General features: G+C 35.0%; 1 protein-coding gene across 1 annotated transcript in view; it reads left to right on the top strand.

The window, feature by feature from the left end:
- The window catches only part of MAP2K6 (mitogen-activated protein kinase kinase 6), a 57,709-nt gene that overhangs the window by 15,760 nt on the left and 21,457 nt on the right, over positions 1 to 20,492 (top strand). Inside the window, exons 8-9 of the mRNA XM_044675153.1 lie at positions 1,014 to 1,091; positions 2,346 to 2,485. Of these exons, the coding sequence (XP_044531088.1) occupies positions 1,014 to 1,091; positions 2,346 to 2,485 (218 nt within the window). The remainder of the gene's footprint in view (positions 1 to 1,013; positions 1,092 to 2,345; positions 2,486 to 20,492) is intronic.

Below are 20,492 nucleotides of genomic sequence, written 5' to 3'. Positions count from 1 at the left end.
AAACAAAGAAAACAATTAAAGCAAACTAGCGCAGTGACTATTACATCTGATGCAGTCGTCACCCATAGCCCTCTGACTTTCTATTTTGCTATGAGTTTTAGCCAACATGTTAATACTTAGAAAAGATTATCAAGTTTAAGTTTATCAAGTTATCAAAAATAATTAAGTTTAGTGTTCTACTAAAGGAACAGAACAATGATGTTTTTAAATACTAGCTTAGAATAGCAAAGCCTTGACAGTCTTCCAAGATGAGTTCTTGGAACTGTTTCCCATGCTAAGTACTGAACAGGAAGGAATGAATTGAAGTGACATCACAATGAGAAATAAGGATTAGACATGAAAGAACCTTCTGGTTGTGAGGTTTAATTTCTATAATCAGGATCTTTAGATCATTTCTAAGTTAAAGGACTTGTCATTTGCTTCTCTTTAAAATGAATTTATGGAGCAGATAGGAAGCTTAGTGGATTGAGAACAAAGTCTCAATTGGGAGGATCTGGGTTCAAAAGTGGTCTCAGACACTTCCTAGCTGTGAACCTGGGCAAATCACTTAGCTCCAATTGCCTCCCCTTACCACCCTTTCCACTACCTTGGAACCAATACTTAATATCAATTCTAAGACAGAAGGTAAAGGTTTAAAAAAATTGTTAAAGAAATGAATTTGTGCAACATCTTGAAAAAAATAGTTCATCAAGGCTTAATTAAATTGGAGTTTATTTGGTTCTACATCAAGATGGTAGCTTCAGTGGGACTTGTTGAATCACATTATGCTTTTGGGATTTGTGTTATGAATGGACACACTAGCTCTGTGATATGACACCCTCTGAACTCATTGAGTGAATACATCCATAAGCATTTCTCCCAAATCACTGAAATCATTTAAAGAAAACAATCAGATGATCCCTCATTGAGATGTTGATACTTATAGTTACTAATGAGCTATCTTGTCCAGTGTGGCATTTGTATGAAGGCTTTCCTGGTAGCAATGATCTTCCTGTTTTTATTTTTCTTTCTAGCCTGAAAGAATAAATCCAGAACTAAACCAGAAAGGGTACAATGTGAAATCTGACATTTGGAGCTTGGGCATCACAATGGTACTGTATGATATTAATAATATACCCGAAGGTTTGGTGACTGAGACTGAAGTTGGTGGATTGAGCTAACACTAAAATTGAAGAGCAATATTTTTGGTAGATTTTGGTCAATTTCCTCCAGCATTTGAGGCGAGAGAGGGTACCTTCTTTACTTTTAACCTAGGAATCATGAAGATTGACACAGAGGGCATGGAAAAAGTGAATAGGTGAAATTAATATTTGTTTGTATAATGGAAAAAACACTGAACCAAAAGGAGACATTATATTCTATTTCTTGCTCTTCCATTAACTAAATGTACAATTTTGATCCATTCTCTTCATCTATAAATTGAAGGATTAGACTAGAGGAAGTTCTTAGTTATTTTCTAGCTCTGACAACCCTGGTAAAGGCAAGAATAGATTTAACTTAAAATATGTAGCTCTATTAGGATATGCTAGTAGGGTCTTGTCATTGAGCCTGGTTAAAAATTTTTCTCTGGATGTTTTTGAGACAGTCTTCAGATGTGCAGCACAACATTAACCAGGCATATGAAGAACTGGATTTGAGTTCTAGCTCTGCCACTGTCTTGCCTAAATCAGCTTGAAAACAAGTGCTGTGATCTCTTAGATGATCTCCAGATCTCATATGGGCCTATGAATCAATGTGATGTCTCACATCTGAAACATATGAGAATGGGTCAGATGACTTCACAGATCTAATACTGGGAATCTAAAATTCCCATATAAATTAGATTATTCCATAATCTTGTTATAAAATATGCAGAGTCTGAAATAATCTGTATGGCTATTCCTAAAAGTATCTTGAGTACTATAGTTTAGTTCTTTTCATTTCTTTTGTCCAGGCAGCACATACCAGCCACTATCACGGCAAAAATGGCCTTATTTGGTCCTGAGTTAATCAGCAAAGAGCCAGCAGATGGCAGCAGCTATACATATTTATAAAGAATTTAGTGCGTAAAGAATTCCTTTTTGGTAATAGTTTTTTGAGACTGGCTATTCTAAATTATGAATCCTTCAAATTTAGTGTGTATTATAGTTATTTAAAAAAAATTATAAAATTTCAGGAACTTTGTACTCCAGAATAGGAGCCATTATCAGATAGACAGATAAATGTCACTGAAGATCATGGTGAGACAACGAGGAATTCAAATGCCATTCTTTCTCCAGCACTAGAATTTCCTCTAGTTCTTCAAAGTGAAAAACAATTGGTTCCACAATTAAAGCAATATATTGTTTTCTTCTTTCTCCTCTTAGATTGAACTGGCAATCCTTAGGTTTCCCTATGATTCCTGGGGGACACCATTTCAGCAGCTCAAGCAGGTGGTGGAAGAACCATCACCTCAACTTCCAGCAGACAAGTTCTCAGCAGAGTTTGTTGACTTTACCTCACAGTGGTAAGCAACTTCTCTTCTTAGGTTCCATCCCTAGGGAGGAGGATGATTCTTCCAGGTTTGGACAAAGGGTTGAATCTTGATCATACCACTCTAAAGTCTGTAGATGAAGTGAATGATATTCCATTAATAGAAGAAAGGCAGATTATTTTTGGTCTGATTAATGTTTCTGTTGATTAGAGCACTATTTGTAAATCTAGAAGTTCTATAGGAAAGTCAATATTTACGCTGTTATACTACATGTATATAAATTGGGATATATGCCTAATTAGTGCTATGGACAGTTTTAGGGATCAGAGAAGGGAAGCAACAAATGGGAATAGAAAGTAGGAAGAAATTTGGTCCATACAATGGTGGTACTATCTTCTGGTTTTCCTAAAAATCCTTATCAGTGTCAAGAAACTCAGAAGATGAGGTAATCTTAGCAAAGTGGCATTTATCCCAGGAAATCCGGTCATTCCTGTCAACATAACTTCATTTGACTCTGCTTTGCTTAAGGATTGTCACACTGCTGATAATAAGATGTTCTATATGAATTCCTTCTCCTCCCCTTCTCCCCTATTACCTCTACAGAGGGTATGTTCTCTCTATTTTTCAAGTTGTCATGACAACCAACACTCCCCTCCCCTTTTCTTTTCATACCCTTTCAGTACATTTACTCCAAATAATTAAGCACCTAACAGGGTGATTGAAACTGATAATACATGTTGCTTTACATTTGGTATTTTGATGTTAACAGAAAAGAAGAACATGCACTTTAATTTGTTACTAACACTGTCCATTATGTTAATCTTGAGTTTTGCTGCCTTTTAGTGTTTTCTTAATGTTTGTTATTATAGTCCTTGTTTATATTTACTTTGCTTATGCTTTCTTCACTCTTATCATATGTCTTCCCATATTTTTCTGAATTTTCATGTTTTAATCCTTACAATTGAATAATATTCTATCACATCCATATGCCACAGTTTTTTGCATCTATTTCCCATTGGATACATAGTTTGTTTCAGCTTTTTGCTATTTCAAATAATCAAGCCATTACTATTTTCATACAAATGGATCCTTTCTTGCTGTCCCACAGAGGCCATCACCCCTTGTGGGTCCCCCTAGTAATGGATTCTCTAGATCAATGGTATAAGCACTAGCATTTTCTATATGAATCCAGATCATTTTCCTAGAAAAGTTGGACATATTAGGAGTGATTTGACATACCTATTTTCCTATAGTTGCTCTTCTCTTTGAATATTACATTTTTGCCTTATGAGGCTATATAATAACTTCACAAGTGATAAAATTATCTGATTTATTACTGATTTTGAACATTATTCACATAGTTTACAGATTACAGTTCTTTTTAATAAAAACTATATTCTTTGATTACTGATGAATAATCATAAGAATTCCTAAGAATTTATGCATTGGGTCAATTTCCTCTAAATTTTTTTGTCAGAGGCTTTAATGTAAAGCTTTGTCCCCACTGATATCTTTTCTTCTAATTGAAGCTGCATTACTTTGAGGGCTCAAAAGTTTTAAAATTTTATATAGGACAATATACCTCTTTTTTCTTTAATTAGCATTACTCTATATGTTATAAATTCTTCCCTTATTCACAGTTATATAAGATGTAACTTATTTTCCTCTAACGAAATGGAGCAGAAAAGTATTACATTTGTATAATGTATCAACCACTATGCAACTGTAGAGAAACAAATAGAAAATTGAAACAGTCGTGGTCTGCAAAAAATTGGAGAAGGAGACAGCACAGTACATGGGGTGCATGTTTAGGGTGAGTTTATAGAAGATGGAAAGGTTCATAGGAAGAGAAAGTAATAAGGCTCAGAGGGTTGGAGAGGTATAATGGTAGGACAGATGGTCATTCTCCTTATGAAAAGATAATCATATTAATGTTAGAGCAGAGTAGGGCATTGGGTTCTTTTCAGCATTGATAGAGAGATCCAGGGATCACCATCCAGCTAGGAGTGGATATTCTCTGCTTGGCAGAAACTTGGGGGGAATGAGGATTGGTTGGAGAAAGAAAAAGTTCATAGGCCTTTCACTAGAAATAGTTTTTTTTCTGATTCCTCTTTCTGTCATTCTGTTGTATGTTAGGGCATGGGAAAAGGAGAGTTTTGGATTGTCAAACTACTAGTAGATTTTTTTTAAACCCTTTCCTTTAGAATCAATACTGTATACTGGTTCCAAGGCAGAAGAGTGGTAAGGGGAAGCAATGGAGGTCAAGTGACTTGCCCAGGGTCACACGGCTGGGAAGTGTCCGAGGCCAGATTTGAACCTAGGACTTCCCATCTCTAGGCCTGGTTCTCACTCCACTGAGCTACCCAGCTGCCCTTCTACTAGTAGACTTTAATACTTTAATGATATGATTTTTAAAAAGCCAAACCTTTAATTTATTTGTGGTATATGGTATAAGTTGTATCTAAATCCATTTTCTACCAAACTGTCATCCAACTTCTCCAGCAGTTTTTTTAGTCTCTTTCCCACTAGATTTTATTCATAGATTTCTTGAACATTACACTGCTGTACTTGTTCTTAGGTATTTCCTATCTAATCTCTTTCACTGATCTAGATAGTTTTGGTGATTACTATTTTGAGTTTTTTTTTGTTATTTTATTTTATTTTTTAAACATTTATTAATATTTATTTTTAGGAAAGTTAACATGGTTACATAATTCATGCTCTTACCTTCCCCTTCACCCCTGACCTTCCCTCCCCAACAATGGCTGATGTATTTCTACTGGTTTTAACATGTGTCATTGATCAAGACCTATTTCCAAATTGTTGTTACTTGCATTGATGTGGTAGTTTTGAGTCTACATCCAAAATCATGTCCACCTCAACCCAAGTGTTCAAGCAGTTGTTTTTCTTCTTTTTCCATTCCTGTAGTTCTTTCTCTGAATGTGGGTAGCGTTCTTTTCCATAAGTCCCTCAGAATTGTCCTGGGTCATTGCATTGCTGCTGGTACAGAAGTCCATTACGTTCTGTTTTACCACAGTGTATTGGTCTCTGTGTACAAAGTTCTTCTGGCTCTGCTCCTTTCGCTCTGCATCAATTCCTGGAGGTCTTTCCAGTTCACATGGAATTCCTCCAGTTTATTATTCCTTTTAGCACAATAGTATTCCATCACCCGCATATACCACAGTTTGTTCAGCCATTCCCCAATTGAAGGACATACCCTCCTTTTTCAGTTTTTTGCCACCACAAAAAGTGCAGCTATAAATATTTTCATACAAGTGTGTTTATCTATGATCTCTTTGGGGTACAAACCCAACAATGGTATGGCTGGATCAAAGGGCAGGAAATCTTTTATAGCCCTTTGAGCATAGTTCCAAATTGCCATCCAGTGTGGTTGGATCAGTTCACAACTCCACCACCAGTGCATTAATGTCCCAATTTGGCCACATCCCTTCAACATTCATTACTCTCCCCTATTGTCATTTTAGTCAGTCTGCTAAGTGTGAGGTGATACCTCAAAGTTTTTTTGATTTGCATTTCTCTAATTATTAGAGATTTATAATACTTTTTCATGTGCTTATTAATACTTTTGATTTCTTTATCTGAAAATTGCCTATTCATGTCCCTTGCCCATTTATCAATTGGGGAATGGCCTGTTTTTTTTTTATACAATTGATTTAACTCCTTGTATATTTGAATAATTAGACCCCTGTCAGAGTTTTTTGTTATAAAGATTTTTTCCCAATTTGTTGTTTCCCTTCTGATTTTGGTTACATTGCTTCTGTTTCTACAAAAGCTTTTTAATTTAGTATGATCAAAATAATTTATTTTACATTTTGTAATTTTCTCTAACTCTTGCTTGGTTTTAAAATCTTTCCTTTCCCAGAGATCTGACAAGTAAACTATTCTATGTTCACTTAATTTATTTATAATTTCCCTCTTTATATTCAAGTCATTCACCCATTCTGAATTTATCTTGGTGTAGGATGTGAGATGTTGATCTAAACCTAATCTCTCCCATATTGTTTTCCATATTTCCCAGCAGTTTTTGTCAAATAGTGGATTTTTGTCCCAAAAGTTGGGCTCTTTGGGTTTATCATACACTGTCTTGCTGACGTCACTTACCCCAAGTCTATTCCAGTGATCCTCCCTTCTGTCTCTTAGCCAGTACCATACCGTTTTGATGACTGCTGCTTTATAGTACAGTTTAATATCTGGTACTGCTAGGCCCCCTTCCTTCACATTTTTTTTCATTATTTCCTTTGATATTCTTGATCTTTTGTTATTCCAAATGAACTTTGTTATAGTTTTTCCTAATCCAGTAAAAAAGTTTTTTTGGTAGTTTAATAGGTATGGTGTTAAATAGGTAAATTAATTTAGGTAGAATGGTCATTTTTATTATGTTAGTTCATCCTACCCATGAGCAAACAATAATAGATATATATAGAAAAATAAATAGGAACAAAAAGGAATACACCTTCTTTTCAGCTGCACATGGCACATTCACAAAGATTGACCATGTAATAGGTCATAGAAACATTGCAAACAAATGCAAAAGAGCAGAAATAATAAATGTAAACTTCTCAGATCATAATGCAATAAAAATAATAATTAGTAACGGCACCTTGACAGGCAAATCAAAAACTAATTGGAAATTAAATAATATGACTCCCCCAAACCAGCTAGTCAAAGAAGAAATCATAGAAACAATCAACAATTTCATTGAAGAGAATGACAATGAAAAGACATCCTACCAAACTCAGTGGGATGCAGCCAAGGCAGTACTCAGGGGGAAATTTATATCCTTGAGTATATATATAAACAAATTAGGGAGGGCAGAGATTAATGAATTGGGCATGCAACTTAAAAAATTAGAAAGCAAGCAAATTAAAAATCCCCAGATGAAAACTAAATTAGAAATACTAAAAATTAAGAGAGAAATTAATAAAATCAAAAGTAAAAGAACTATTGAATTAATGAATAAGACTAGAAGCTGGTATTTTGAAAAAACAGATAAAATAGACAAAGTACTGGTCAATCTAATAAAAAAATGGAAAGAAGAAAACCAAATTGACAGTATCAAAGATGAAAAGGGAGACCTCACCTCTAATGAAGGGGAAATTAAGGCAATCATTAAAAACTATTCTGGGGGGCAGTTGGGTAGCTCAGTGGAGTGAGAGTCAGGCCTAGAGACAGGAGGTCCTAGGTTCAAACCTGGCCTCAGCCACTTCCCAGCTGTGTGACCCTGGGCAAGTCACTTGACCCCCATTGTCCACCCTTACCAATCTTCCACCTATGAGACAATACACCGAAGTACAAGGGTTTAAAAAAAAACTATTTTGCCCAATTATATGGCAAAAAATATAGCAATCTAGAGGATATGGATGAATATTTACAAAAATATAAACTGCCTAGATTAACAGCAGAAGAAATAGAATACCTAAATAATTCCATATCAGAAAAAGAAATTGAACAAGCCATCAGAGAACTCCATAAGAAAAAATCGCCAGGGCCTCATTGATTCACAAGTGAATTCTATAAGACATTCAAAGAACAACTAATCCCAATACTATACAAATTATTTGATATAATAAGCAAAGAAGGAGTCCTACCAAATTCCTTTTATGACACAAATATGGTACTGATTTCAAAGCCAGGTAGATCAAAAACAGAGAAAGAAAACTACAGACCAATCTTCCTAATGAACATAGATGCAAAATTTTTAAATAAAATATTAGCAAAGAGATTCCAGCAAGTAATCAAGAGGATCATCCACCATGATTAGGTGGGATTTATACCAGGAATGCAAGGATGGTTCAACATTAGGAAAACCATCCACATAATTGACCATAGCAACAATCTAACAAATAAAAAATCACATGATTATCTCAATAGATGCTGAAACAGCCTTTGACAAAATACAGCATCCATTCCTATTGAAAACCCTGTAAAGTATAGGAATAGAAGGACCTTTCCTAAAAATAATAAACAGTATACACCTGAAACCATCAACAAGCATCATATGCAATGGGGATCAACTAGAGGAGTGAAACAAGGATGCCCATTATCACCTCTATTATTTAACATTGTACTAGAAATAGCAGTAGCAATTAGAGAAGAAAAAGAAATTGAAGGTTTCAAAATAGGCAATGAGGAGACTAAGCCATCATTCTTTGCAGATGATATGATGGTCTACTTAAAAAATCCTAGAGAATCAACTAAGAAGATTGTAGAAATAATCAACAACTTTAGCAGAGTTGCAGGATACAAAATAAATGCACATAAATTATCGACATTTCTATATATTTCCAACACATCACAGCAGCAAGAGGTAGAAAGAGAAACACCATTTAAAATCACCCTAGACAATATAAAATGATTACTACTTTGTAATAAAACTGTAGATAGAGTAATTATAATTTTTTTAAACTCTTACCTTCCCTCTTAGAATCCATATTAAGTATTAGTTCCAAGGCAGAAAAGCAATAAGGGTTAGGCAATTGGAGTTGTGACTTGCCTCAGCTCACACAGCTAGGAAGTGTCTGAGGTCGGATTTGAGCCCAGGACCTCTCAACTCCAGGTCCAGCTAACTATCTACTCAACCAACTAGTTGCCCCATAATTTCAATGTTACAATCACCTAATCTCAAACTCTAATGACATTTTTGCCCTATCCCATATGAATTTTATTTTCTTCTCTATTTCTGTATTCTCTTGGCAGTTGGTTAGCATAATGTTAAATTTATGTATATTTAATTAAAATATACATAGGTATATTTATTATATTACCATGGCCTAGCCTTGAATTCAATAATTTATTCAATTATTTCTGTGAAAATGAGTTGAATTCATATAAAACCCAGGCATGTCTTGGTAGGTTAAATCCCAAATATTTAATAAATTTTTTTGTTATTTCAAATGGTACTTCTTTTTGTTCCTATTTTTTGGTAGTAATAAAGAGAAATGTCAATGATTTGTGAATTAATTTTTATATCTTACTATATTCCTAAAGCTCTTAGTTGTCCATGTCTCTTATTTTTGTTGATTCTCTAGGGTTTTCCAAGTAAATCCTTCTATATTATATTCAGAGATAATTTTGCTACCACTTTGTGAATGCACATTTCATTAATCTATTTTCTTGTCCTACTGCTATAACTACCATTTTTGGGACTAAGTCAAATTCTTCATAAGACACTGTATAACCTTGCTTCACCCAAGCTTTCATCATTTCTTCATAATAAAAAATAATACCAGCTCTTGTTTTTTAAATTATTGTTGTTTCAGTTATTAAGCATAATGCATATTTTCTCTCATTCTCCTCTACCACTAAAAAAAATTAAATCAATGTTTAACAAATAAATATTTTCAATAAAACAAATTACCGTGTAATTCATGTCTAAAAATGTCTCATTCTTTATACTGTTTATAATACCTCTCTGCCAGGATATGGGTATAATTCTTCATCATTGGTCATCTGGAACTATGATTCATTTTTGCACTGATCAGAGCTCTTCAGTCTTTCACATTTGTTTGCCTTTACAATGTTGTTACTGTTCAAATTGTTCTTTTGTTTCTGCTTACTTCATTCTGCCTTAGTTCATAAAAGTCTTCTAAGATTTCTAGAAAATCTCTTTCTTCATATTTTACAGCAAAACAATATTCCATTAAATTCCTATTCCAGAATTTGTTCAACTTTTTTCCCCAATTGATGGGCATTCGCTTAGTTTCCAGTTCTTTTCCATGACAAAAGCTACTATGAATATTTTTGTACATATGGGCCCCTTTTCTATTTTCTTCATTTTCTTAGAGTATTGGCCAAGTCATAGTATTGCTGTTTCTAGTGGTGGGCCCAATTTTGTGTATAGTTTCAAATTACTTTCAAGAATAACTATCAGTTCATGGCTCCACAAAGAGTATATCAACATGCCTGTTGTCTGAAAGCTCCTCCAAAATTTGTAATTTTCCTTTTTTTGAACAACTTTACTAATCTAATGTGTATGCATTGGAATCTCAGAGTGTTTTTAATGTGCATTTCTCTGATAATTAGTAAATTTTGAGCACTTAAAATATTCATATAGCTATAGATACCTTGGATTTGTTCCTTAGAGAATTGCCTATTTATCTCCTTTACCCATTTATAAATTGGATCACATCTTTTATCCTTGATTTAGAATCATTTCCTCATATATCTTAGAAATAAGACATTTGGGGGGCAGCTGGGTAGCTCAGTGGATTGAGAGTCAGGCCTAGAGACGGGAGCGTCCTAGGTTCAAATCCGGCCTCAGACACTTCCCAGCTGTGTGACCCTTGGCAAGTCACTTGACCCCCATTGCCTACCCTTACCACCCTTCCACCTAGGAGCCAATACACAGAAGTTAAGGGTTAAAAAAAGAAAAGAAATAAGACATTTCTAAGAGTAATTTGCTACAAATGTTTTTTCTAGAATTTTTTTCCTATATATTAATTCTTGACTAGATAAATACTTTTGCTCATATTAAAGAAATGACCTTCCATTCCTATTCCTTTTTGGCATTTAAAAATGTAAATGCTATGTTTTTTTAGACTTTGCCTATATCTATTATTGTTATATTTTAATTTTTATTGCTTTGTTACTAGAACAATCACCTGTGCTAAATATTTTCCTAACATTGAACCATTATTGAATTCCTTGTATAGTTCTAAACTGAATATAATAGGTAAAATTTTGATATGTGGTCTCTTTGTGTAAAAAGCAATTCTTTATTCCTTTTTAAATTTAAGGGGGGACCTTACCATAGAGATGTGTAGGGATTAATCAACCCACAGTGACAGGACATAGAAACCATAGAGGCTGGAAAGAGGAACCATAGAGACAGGAAGTGAAGTAGGAGGAGGTTATAAAAGGGGACAAGCATCAGTTGGTCAGGTGGTCAGTTGCTGAGAGTTAGGTTGTTGAGTTTCTGGCAGGGCTGGCAGTTGCAGGGAAATTGACTGCTGGGTGTGAGTTGGACATTGGGGGTTGGCTGCTGGTGGTGTGGGTTGGTGATTAATTAGTGGTTGGCATTTAGTTGCTGGAATATAAAGGCGGGCCTGAGCTTACTAAGAGAGCTTTTGGCTTTAGCCTTTAGAGGCCTTTTTGCCTTTTGGTTTTTGGGCTTTTGGTTTGGCCTATTAGGGTTTTTTCCCTTCCTTGAACTTTTTGGAAGGTGGCTGGTCTTCATTGCCAGACCAAATTGGGATTGGATTAAACACTGATTGGATTGGTTTTGATTGGGCTGAATTGTTTTGGAACTTTGTAGGGTGGTTTGTTATTAGTGATAGTTATAGTCAGTTATAGGTAGATATAGGCAGTTTAGGTAGTAATTATAGGTAGTTATAGGATAACTAGTATAGACATCAGGAAATTTTCTTTCTCTACTTCTTTCCTATATTTCTCTCCTTTTCTATATTCATTTTACTATATTCTTTTACTGTCTATTTTAATTAAACTAAATTGTTAATTGTTAAAAGCTGCTAGAAGTTTTCTTTTCTCTGGCTTAAAGGAATAATATTAATTTATAACTATTATATTCTCATTAAAACTTAAATTATTAAAAGCTGCTCTCTTATTTTTTGTCAAAACACCTATTTTAACCCATACATTTGTCAGCATTTTAAGGTTTTGCATTAATATTCATTAGTGATGCTTATCTATATTTCTTTTTCTCCATGTTATCCTTCTCTGGCATTAGTTTCAGAATAATAAATGTCTCATAGAAAGAGTTTTATACATTTTAAATGTATTTTTGAGAAGAATTTATTCATCTTTAGATATTTGCTAGAATTCACTTATACCTACCTCTGTTTGTGAAAACATTATTTGCTCTCCATTCATTATGAATTTTATTCATAATTTATTTTTGACTTTTACAATTGTGTCTCCTTTATCTATTTTTTTTTTACTTTTTTTTTTTAAACCCTTGTACTTCGGTGTATTGTCTCATAGGTGGAAGATTGGTAAGGTTGGGCAATGGGGGTCAAGTGACTTGCCCAGGGTCACACAGCTGGGAAGTGGCTGAGGCCGGATTTGAACCTAGGACCTCCTGTCTCTAGGCCTGACTCTCACTCCACTGAGCTACCCAGCTGCCCCTTCCTTTATCTATTTTTTAAACAAGTAGTTTTATCTCTTTTCTGGTCTTTCCCCCCTAAAATACAATTCTTTTATTTGTTTTTAATTCAGTTGTTTCTGTCCTTTTTCGTTTCTTTGATTTTCAAATTTTATTTTGTTCTTGTATTAGGATTATTGTGATAGCTCTTTCAAATGTAGATTCAATTCATCACTTGTCTTTTTCTTTTTTTGTTACTATAAGCAATACATTTTACTCTATTACTTTATTGTCATTAATCTTTTTAATATAATTTAAATTGTTTCAGTGGTTTGTTCTTTATTACACCAGTGATCTTTGACACCATTATTTAGTGGTCAATTAAGATCAGCATTTTCCTATATTTAATTGTAGTATAGCTTGCAAGTAAGTAATGTTTTAAAATATTTTCCCTTTCTATATTTACTCATGAATTATTAATGCCACCAAATTAGATAATTTATATGAAGATACTGAGATCATGAAAAATAATATTATTTCAGATTTCCATTCAATAATTGTCATGTCTTTAAATTCTTTTTTTGGCAACATTTTATTCAAACCGGTATTCTCTCTTTTATCTTTCTATTAGATTTCTCAAGTTCAAAAAAGGAAGATTTAAACCTCCAAAAATTATTTTACATTTTAGGTCCAATTAATTTTTCTTTTAAGTAATTATATTTGGTGCTATTTGGTGCATATAAACTAATATTATTTTATTTAAAAAGGAACTTAAATTATAAATTTCTGTTTTTCTGCTTATTTATACTGTTGTCTGACATGAAATAATTCTGGATTGCGGGGGGATTCTGTTGAAGCATAGTAAATTTTATTCCATCTCCTGCTTTAAGTTGGTATGTTTCTCTGTATTTTATACATGTTCCCTTCATGTAGCAAACTGTTGCATTTTTTTACATCCATTCTGCAACTCTATCCCATTTTATGAGTGAGTTTAATCCTTTAATATTTAAGGTTATAATTGTTTGCTTTTACTCCCATATACTTCTGTTATTGTAACTTAATAAAATCATCATATTTTTCTTAAAATAAGCCAACCTCACTGTCCACCAACCAGTCACCTCCCTTCCCCTGCCCATATGAGGTTTAGATTCTGATTTTATTAGTATGATATGTTTTGTTCTTCCCTAAATCAGCCTAGTTTGAAAAAATGTTATTTAGTCTCTTTCCTGCTTAATTCTACTTTCATCTTTGACTTCCCATTCTAAGAAATATGAATTTATTTTCTTTTCTCCCCCCTCCCAATTCCTTCCTCTTTCCTTTATTTTACTTCTGTTTTATCCCTATATATGATATTGTCTCCTCGAATGTATATTCTTTGTTTTCTCAAAGAACTTCTCTCAATATAGAATTTCAATGTGTTGCAAAAGCTTCTTCTTATAACATGTAAACATTAATTCTTCATTAAGCCTTCATTTCATGCTCTATGGGCCTACCCTGTTCAATCTCTCTCCTGCCCCTTCCTTGGATTTGCATGTCAGATACCCTGCCCAAGTCTCATTTCTGAAAATCTTTGATCCTATTGAAGATTCATCTTTTATCATGAAATATAGCATGTTCAGCTTTAGTAACTGTGTTATTTTGGGGGTACAAAAAGATTTATTTTTCAATAAAACACATTCTGACCTTTTCACTTTTCTTTAATGCTAAGTAATATTATGTGACTTGAACATAGTGGTTTTTGATATGCGAATTTGCTTTTTCCTGGATGCTTGCAAGATTCTCTTTGATATTGCAGTTCTGGAACTTGGTGACTACATTTATGGGTGAGTTAATTTTGGGTTTCTTCTCAGACTCCAGCTTATCAATTCTGTTTTGTCTGGTCTACATTTTCCCTTCTGTTCCCAATACTTCTGGACAATTTTCTTTCAAAATTTCTTAAAATATATTTAGGCTATTTATTTTATCATTAAAAAAAACCTTTCTCCTCCTACCAGGATAGCAGTTTTGAGAGAGACATGAATAGCTCTGACTTCAAGTTCAGTTGCTTACATTTGCACAGATCTTATTCCAGTTCTTCCAGTGCTGCTGTCATATCATTTTGCTCCATTTTTTCTATCATTACATATTTGTGTTCTCTCTACCATTCTCTTTTTCAGAGTCTAATGCTATATTGAGATTTTTTTATTGTCTCTTCTTAGCAGTTGACTCTCTTGACTTTTGTTTTTGTTTTTTCTACAGCTAGGTACTGATTATTGCAAATAATAAATCTTATGAAGGGATCCCATTTTTTTTAACCCTTAACTTCTGTGTATTGGCTCCTAGGTGGAAGAGTGGTAAGGGTGGGCAATGGGGATCAAGTGACTTGCCCAGGGTCACACAGCTGGGAAGTGTCTGAGGCCGGATTTGAACCTAGGACCTCCCATCTCTAGACCTGACTCTCAATCCACTGAGCTACCCAGCTGCCCCTGGGATCCCATTTTTTAAATTAGCACTGTTTGAAGTTATAATGGTGTAGAGTATAATTTATTCCAGCCCACTGTCAAGTATTCAATGTGAATGGGATGCATCCTTCACACTAATTGGTACCTAGCTGTATTATTCCTTAAGCACTCTAATTTCCATTCAAATATTTTCTTTAATTCTTTAATTGAGATTCTAAGTTCTGGAAACTCTTGTGCTAATTTTCTTTTGAGAATTATAATTCTTTTTACTAAAACATTTTGCCTTTCCTCATGAGACTTTACTTTCTTTTGACCTCTTTTATTTATTAATTTTGGAGACTTTCTCCCCCCTTTCATTACTTACTTAATATTTTGCATGTTTCCTCCCCTCTGCTTATATTTATTGCCTTTGCTTTTGGGGGATAGTTGTTTTTTCCCTCACCCTGTATTTCTTGCTGTTTTGAGGTAGAGAAAGGATATGACTTTAGATAACTTGCTGTAAGGTTCAGGCATATTATTACTGGGAATCTTCACAAAATAACATATACAGGATTGTTTTTGATATGGCTTGTGGCAAGTTATCATTGCAACAGTATCTTGGATGCTTAGGATTGTTATTGGTGGGGAAAGTATACAAAAGGTGTTAATGATATGTAATGTAGTGATTTTACTTGTTATCCTTGCAAAAGAGAATTGGAACATAGCATAAGAAGAAAAATCTACCTGTGTGAAAAAAACTGTGTGTGACCTAAGAGGTCTGGAGGGATGCTGAAGTGATGCTGTTGTTTCTGAAATTAAAGGACTAATTAGCAGGGCTAAGGAAGGGAGTAGAACTCAAAATATTGTTTAAAGGATATTATTGGAAAGACTTTAGGTACTGCATTCTCCTGAATCCAATTAACTGTGCCTTTGGATGTAGCCTTCTTGATATGTGATATGGTGAGACTAATTTTAATGAGGCTTTTCTGACTGATTTTACTTTAATTAGATACCTGATTAAACTGTTTCTAAGTGAGGCTTGCCTTGGTGAATTTCTCTTGACTAAGGATCAAGAACAACTAGAAACCTGTATATCTGAAAAATCTATTTAAAATTTTTACCAAAATTTTCTTAGCTTTTGACCAAAGACAGTGGACTAGTTAATCACTATTCTATAGTAGGCCTAGCATAGGCAGCCCCAGTAATTAAACATCAAGATTAGACTGCAGCTAACCATCCAATAAAAAATACTTTAATAACAATAAAGGCAAAGAAAGACAAAATTCAACTGGAGGACTTCCAGTTAAGATGGCGGCAGAGTAAGGAGCAGCTGCTTGATCTCTCCTAACCGAAGCATACAGGACTCCTCAAGGGGACATAAAAACGAATCCAGACGAACGAAGGGACCCCACAACAGGGCTCAGCATTATAGGTATGTAGAACCGGGGCATTTCGACTCTGTGAAGGAGTGAAACAGCCCTCACTAAAACGGGAGAGGAAGAAGCCCCTCCCCCACCCCCACACCACGTACAGCCCAGAGGCCAACACACAAAAGTGAAAGTAGGATTGGGGCACCCAGTAAATCACTGGCAGCTCCAGGGCTTGTTCCTGAGAGCAGCAAGAACTAGGACCCCAAGAGGCTAAAGAACGCGCACGGACTTCCCTGAGGGCTGGCTTGGGTGAAGGCAGTGCCCTAGACGCAGACAAAGATCTCGAGTGCAGGGACTTTCCCGAGCTTCTGCGTGGGTGAAGACTGCCCTAGGTGCGGACAAAGATCTTGAGCACACAGACTTTCCCGAGCATCTGCACGGGTGAAGGCAGTGCCCTAGGCGAGGACAAAGATCTTGAGCGCAGGCTTGGACCTCAAGTGGGGACCCAGAGCAGACTGCAACAAGGCTGTGGAAGCAGTGCCCTGAGACTGCTGAAGGAGCCTCGGGCAGAGGGGCAGACCAGGGACAACCAGGAGGCTTGACCCCGAGAACAAGGAGATCTGAGCCCTCTGGAGCCCAGACAGCACAGACAGACCCTGAGTGTGAAGACAAAGCTGAGAAGGGGCGGGCTAACAATGGCAGGCCAAGAACCCCAGAAGAAAAAGATTATCAAGAAAAACTCTGGAACACTTGACAAATTTTACACAGAGAAAATCCAGACAACAGAGGAGGACAAACAAGTATCCAAACCTTCCCAAAACAATGAAAACTGGTCACAAGCTATGGAAGAGTTCAAAACTGAGATTTTGAAGAAGATGGAAGAGATCTGGCAAGAAAACAACAGTTTAAAAGGCAGAATTTTGCAATTGGAAAGTGAGGCTCAGAAATCAAATGAACTGATGAGCAAATTGAACACCAGAAATGACCAGATTGAAAAGGAAAACCAGTCCCTAAAGGCTAGAATTGAACAATTATAAGCCAATGATCTCTCAAGACAACAAGAACAAATAAAACAAAGTCAAAAGACTGATAAAGTAGAAGGAAACATGAAATATCTCAATGAGAAAGTGACAGACCAAGAAAACCAGTCTAGAAGAGACAATTTGAGAATTATTGGTCTTCCAGAAAAGGCAGAAATTAATAGAAACTTGGACTCCATACATAAAAAAATTATTCAGCAAAATTGCCCTGAAGTTCTACAAGAATAGGGCAATATAGACATTGAAAGGATCCATAGATCACCCTCTACACTGGACACAGAAAAGTCAACACCCAGGAATATAATAACCACATTCAAGAGCTTCCAAGTAAAAGAAAAAATATTACAAGAAGCCAGAAAGAGACAATCCAAATATCAAGGAGCACCAATCAGGATCAGACAGGATCTGGCAGCTTCCTCGCTAAAAGACTGCAAGGCTTGGAATACGATATTCAGAAAGGCAAGAGAGCTGGGCCTTCAGCCACGGATCAACTACACATCAAAACTGACTATATACTTCCAGGGGAAAGCATGGGCATTCAACAAAATTGAAGATTTCCAAGTATTTGCACAAAAGAGACCAGGACTAAATGGAAAGTTTGATATCCAACCACAAAAATCAAGAGAAACATAAAAAGGTAAATAAGAAACAGAGGGGAAAGAAAACTCATAATTTTTTTTTTAAATTTGACTCTTTAAGGGCTTATAAGATCTAATTATCTGTATTCCTATATGGAGAAATGTTATGTATAATTCTCTGTACTGAACTCTATTCACTATTATAGCAATCAGAAGAATAACTCATAGGGAGAGGACAGAATACTAAATGGTCTAAGATGACATGGGGGGTTGGAAAGAGGGGGGGAATAGTAGGGACACCAAGAGAAATTTGAGTGAATAAGAAAAATAGGATATTCTATTAAACACAAAGAGGTCATGGGAAGGGGAGGGGATAAATACTATTATAAAAAGGCGAGGAAGAGAGCATTAAGAGGTAATATTTAAAACTTACTCTCAGTATAATCAAACCAGAGAGGGAAGAGTAGCTATATTATCCAATGGGATAAAAAACTCTATTTAACCCTACTGAGAAAGTCAGAAGGGATAAACCAAAGCGAGCAGGAGAGTGGGGAGATCAAAAAAGGGAGGGGAGAAGAAGAGGGAGGGAACTCATTAGGCCCTTAAAAATAAAAAGAAGGGAATAAAAAGGGAGGGGGTAGAAAAGGAAGTTAATCAAGGGAGGGGATAAGGGATACTGGCTCAAAGCAAACCACTGGTTGAAAAGAAAATAGTGGAAGAAGGAGTGGGTCCAGGGGAGGATACAAAAATGTCAGTGAATGCAAAACTGATAATTGTAACTCTGAATGTGAATGGGATGCACTCTCTCATAAAATGGAAGCAAATAGCAGAGTGGATCAGAAACCAAAATCCTACCATAAGTTGTCTACAAGAAACACATTTGAGGTGGGTAGACATACAGAAGTTTAAGGTTAAGCCCTTGAGCAAAATCTTTTGGGCATCAAATGAGAAAAAGAAAGCAGCAGTGGCTATTATTCTTTCTGACAAAGCCAAAGTAAAAATAGATATGATTAATAAAGACAGGGAAGGTCATTACATCCTGATTAAAGGCAGTATAAACAATGAGGAAATAACACTGCTCAATATGTATGCACCAAATGGCATATCAACCAGATTCATAAAGGAGAAACTGGCAGAGCTCAAGAAGGAAATAGATAGTAAAACCATAATAGTGGGAGATCTAAATATTCCTCTTTCAGATCTAGATAAATCAAACTAAAAAATAAATAAGAAAGAGGCAACGGAGGTGAATGAAGTCCTAGAAAAATTAGATTTAATTGATATGCGGAGAAAAATAAATAGGAACAAAAGGGAATACACCTTCTTTTCAGCTGCACATGGTACATTCACAAAGATTGAGCATGTAATAGGGCACAGAATCATTGCAAACAAATGCAAAAGAGCAGATATAATAAATGTAACCTTCTCAGATCATAATGCAATAAAAATATTAATTAGTAAGGGCACCTGGACAGGAAAATAAAAAACCAATTGGAAATTAAAGAATATGATTCTCCAAAACCAATTTGTCAAAGAAGAAATCATAGAAACAATCAATTTCATTGAAGAGAATGACAATGATGAGACATCCTACCAAACTCTGTGGGATGCAGCCAAGGCAGTACTTAGGGGGAAATTTATATCCTTGAGTGCATATATTAACAAATTAAGGAGGGCAGAGATCAATGAATTGGGCATGCAACTGAAAAAATTAGAAGCAGAGCAAATTAAAAACCCACAGATGAAAACTAAATTAGAAATACTAAAAATTAAGGGAGAATTTAATAAAATCGAAAGTAAAATAATTATTGAATTAATAAATAAGAATAGAAGCTGGTATTTTGAAAAAAACCAGATGAAATAGACAAAGTACTGGTCAATCTAATAAAAAAAGGAAAGAAGAAAACGAAATTGACAGTATCAAAGATGAAAAGGGAGACTTCACCTCTAATGAAGGGGAAATTAAGGCAATCATTAAAAACTATTTCGCCCAATTATATGGCAACAAATATAACAATTTAGGAGATATGGATGAATATTTAGAAAAATATAAATTGCCTGGATGAACCGCAGAAGAAATAGAATACCTAAATAATCCCATATCAGAAAAAGAAATTGAAGAGGCCATCAAAGAACTCTCTAAGAAAAAATTGCCAGGGCTGATGGATTCACAAGCGAATTCTATCAGACATTCAAAGAGTAACTAATCCCAATACTATACAAATTATTTGATATGATGAGCAAAGAAGGAGTCCTACGAAATTCCTTTTATGACACGAATATGTTACTGATCCCAAAGCCAGGGAGATTAAAAACAGAGAAAGAAAACTACAGACCAATCTCCCTAATGAACATAGATGCAAAAACCTTAAATACAATACTGGCAAAGAGACTCCAGCAAGTAATTATGAAGGTCATCCACCATGATCAGGTGGGATTTATACCAGGAATGCAAGGATGGTTCAAAATTAGGAAAATCATCCACATAATTGACCATATCAATAGTCTAACAAACAAAAATCACATGATTATCTCAATAGATGCTGAAAAAGCCTTTGACAAAATACAGCAT

This window comes from Gracilinanus agilis, chromosome 4 (assembly GCF_016433145.1).
Source record: "Gracilinanus agilis isolate LMUSP501 chromosome 4, AgileGrace, whole genome shotgun sequence".
Classification (NCBI taxonomy): domain Eukaryota; kingdom Metazoa; phylum Chordata; class Mammalia; order Didelphimorphia; family Didelphidae; genus Gracilinanus; species Gracilinanus agilis.
This window is presented reverse-complemented; position numbering and strand designations above follow the sequence as displayed.